This window comes from Penaeus japonicus, unplaced genomic scaffold (genome assembly GCF_977035675.1).
Source record: "Penaeus japonicus unplaced genomic scaffold, GWHDUDI00000001_assembly GWHDUDI00000035, whole genome shotgun sequence".
NCBI lineage: Eukaryota > Metazoa > Arthropoda > Malacostraca > Decapoda > Penaeidae > Penaeus > Penaeus japonicus.
The window spans coordinates 23,794,128-23,798,616 of NW_028234437.1; the positions used below are offsets into that span (position 1 = coordinate 23,794,128).

General features: G+C 37.0%; 1 protein-coding gene across 1 annotated transcript in view; it reads left to right on the forward strand.

Moving 5' to 3' along the window:
- Positions 1-387, forward strand: part of LOC147467597 (uncharacterized) — a 1,435-nt gene extending 1,048 nt beyond the window's left edge. The window contains exon 1 of the mRNA XM_086531298.1: positions 1-387. This exon is cut by the window's left edge and continues 1,048 nt beyond it. Coding sequence (XP_086387424.1) covers positions 1-362 — 362 coding nt within the window. The 3' untranslated portion in view covers positions 363-387.
- The last annotated feature ends 4,102 nt before the right edge of the window (positions 388-4,489 follow it).

Below are 4,489 nucleotides of genomic sequence, written 5' to 3' on the forward strand. Positions count from 1 at the left end.
TCAAGCTGCAGAACGTGTGCCTCAAGATGAACGCGTCCGGACCCCAGGTGACCTTCATCGACTTCGGCTTGACCCTGCTGGCCGGAACCGAGCCGAGGCTGCAGATCCAGTGGGATGAGCGGCTCCATTACGCTCCCGAGATCTGCGCCGGCGAGAAGTCCGGCCCGTGCGGAAGCCACTCGGACATATACAGTCTCGGCCAGCTGCTGTTCTGGCTGTTCGGCGGCGAGCAGATGCCGTTGCTGATCCAGCGCTGGTATGCGAAGAGCCAGAACGTGCAGCCAAGTGAACGCGGCAGCCTGGCGGAGCTGGAGGAGGTCATGAGGCAGCAGAAGCAGTGCGACCTCCGTATGAACATGTGATGACCTCATCACGTCAAGGATTGGAAACGGGGGGAGGGCTGAGAGGGGGGGAGGGAGGGTTAACCAAACCCTTTTATATGTTTTAGAACATATAATACCATGTAGTTTTTTTTTTTAAATATAAGTATACGTGTATATGTATAATTTGAATATATATGTATATATATATATATATATAAATATATATATATATATATATATATATATATATATATATTTATATATGTATATATATATATATTATATATATATATATATATATATATATATATATATACATACCTATAGAACAGCATACCATATTATTATGTGAATGTAAGTAAATGTGTATAAATAAAATCATAAAAAAAATATAAAAAAAATATATATACATAAAATGAAAAAAAAAAAATATGGATAAACATATATATATATTATATATATATATATATATATATATATATATATATATATATATATAAATATATATATATATATACATATACATATATATATATACATATACAAATACATATATATATATATATATATATATATATATATATATATATATATATATATATATATATATATACATATACAACACAAACACGCACGCACACACACACAAACACACACCAACGAATATCCACACACATATAAACAATTAAACAAGAAAAAAACACTCACACGCACACACACATACCAAAGAATAGGCACACAATATAAACAAATAAACAAGAAAAAAAAACAAAAAACACACGCACGTACACACACACACCGACGAATATCCACACACAAATATATAAACAAATATATTTGTTTAAACAAATAAACAAGAAAAAACACGTGCACGCACACGCACACAAACTAACGAATAGGCACACATATACACAAATAAAAAATAAAAATACACAGGCACGTACACATACTCACGCACTCACACACACATACCAACGAATAGGCACACACATATAAACAAATAAACGAGAAAAAAACACACGCACGCACACACACACAACCGCACACACCAACGAATAGGGACAAACATATAAAAAAATACCGATAAAAAAACACACGCACACACACATACACACCAACGAATATCTACACACATATAAACAAATAAACGAGAAAAAAACACACACGCACGTTCACACACAACCGTGCATATAAACAAATAAACGAGAAAAAACACACACACCAACGCACACACACACACACACACACGCACGTACACACACACACACGCAAACGAACACGCACACATATAAACAAGAAAAACACACACACGCACGCACACGCACACACGCACACAGACACACCAACGAATAGGCACACACATATAAATAAATAAACAAGAAAAAAACACATGCAAGTACACACACACACACACACACACATCAACGAATATAAACAAATAAACGAGAAAAACACACACACACCAACGAATATCCACACACAATAAAAGAGAGAAAAAAAACACACGCACGTACACACACACACGCGCACACCTACAGCAACGAATAGGCACACACATATAAACAAATAAACAAGAAAAAACACCCAAGCATGTACACACACCGAATAGGCACACACATATAAACAAATAAACAAGAAAAAAACACACACGTACACACACGAACACAAACACACACACACAAATGAATAGGCACACACATATAAACAAATAAACAAGAAAAAAATCACACGCACGCACACACACACATACACACACACGCACGCACACACACACACGCATACACACACACACACACACCAACGAATAGGCACACACATATAAACAGATAAAAAAGAAGAAAAAAGAAAAAAAAAACATACGCACGTACACACACACAAACGCACACACAAACCAACGAATAGGCGCACACATATAAACAAATAAACGCGAAAAACACAAACGCACGCACACGCACACACACACATCAACGAATAGGCACACACATATCAACAAATAAACGAGAAAAAACACAAACGCACATACACACACACACACACACCCACACAAACACACTCGAACACAAACACACACAAACACACACTAACGAATAGGCACACACATATAAACAAATAAACGAGAAAAAACACACACGCACGTACACACACATGCATACACACACAGCAACGAATAGGCACACACATACAACAAATAAACAAGAAAAAAAAAACACAAGCACGTACACACACACAAACGAATAGGCACACACATATAAACAAATAAACAAGAAAAAAACACACACACACACATATAAACAAATAAACGAGAAAAACACACTCACACACACGTACGTACACACACCAACGAATAGGCACACACATATAAACAAATAAACAAGAAAAAACATACACGTACACACACACACACACACAAACACCAACGAATGGACACATGCATATAAACAAATAAACAAGAAAAAAACACACACGCATGTACACACACACATACACCAACAAATATCCAGACACATATAAGCAAATAAACAAGAAAAAAATAGCACACACACAAACACACCCCCAACGAATAGGCACACACATATAAACAAATAAACAAGAAAAAAAAACACAAGCATGTACACACACATATACACCAACGAATATCCACACACATATAAACAAATAAACAAGAAAAAAACACACACGCACAAGCACACACTCACACACCAACGAATATCCACACAGATATAAACAAATAAACAAGAAAAAAAAAACACACGGACACACACACACCAACAAATAGGCACACACATATAATCAAATAAACAAGAAAAAGAAAAAAAAAAAAAACACACACATGTACACACACACACACACACACACACACACACACACACACACACACACACACACCAACGAATAGGCACACGCATATATACAAATAAATAAGAGAAAAAAAAAACGCACGTACACACACACACACACTAACGAATAACCACACACATAAAAGCAAATAAATAAAGAAAAAAAACGTACGCACACGCAAACAGACACACCAACGAATATAAACAAATAATATATAATATAAATATAAACACGCATATAAACAAAGAAACGAGAAAAAAAAACACACACACATCAACGCATGGAGACACATATAAACAAATAAACGAGACAAAAACACACACACGCACGTACACACACACACACACACACACGTAGGCATGCACGCACACGCACACACACACACACACACACCAACGTATAGGCACACGCATATAAACAAATAAACGAGAAAAAAACATACACACACCAACGAATGGGGACACATATAAACAAATAAACGAGAAAAAAACACACACACGCACACACACACCAACGAATAGGCACACGCATATAAACAAACAAACCACATGAATTCTCGGACACACACAGATATAAACAAATAAACAAGAAAAAAATACACACGCTCGGACACGCACACACACCAACGAATGGGCACACATATAGACAAATAAACGAAAAAAAACACACACGCATGTACACACACAAACACACATACTAACGAATAGGCACACACATATAAACAAATAAACAAAAAAATACACACACGCACGCACACGCACACACATACACCAACGAATAGGCACACGCATATAAACAAATAAACAAGAGAAAAACACACACACGTACACACACACACACACACACACACGCACACACACACACACACCAACGAATAGGCACACACATATAAACAAATAATCAAGAAATAAACACACACGCACGTACACACACACACACACACACCAACGAATGGGCACACGCATATAAACAAATAAACGAGAAAAAAACACACACACACCAACGAATAGGCACACACATATAAACAAATAAACAAGAAATAAACACACACGGACGTACACACACACACACGCACACACACACACGCACACAGACACACCAACGAATGGGCACACGCATATAAACAAAGAAACGAGAACAAAAAACACACACGCACACAAACACACACACCAACGAATAGGCACACGCATATAAACAAAGAAACGAGAAAAAAAAACACACAAACACACACCAACGAATGGGGACACATATAAACAAATAAACGATAAAAACACACACACACGCACGTACACACACACACACACGCACACACAAACACCAACGTAGAG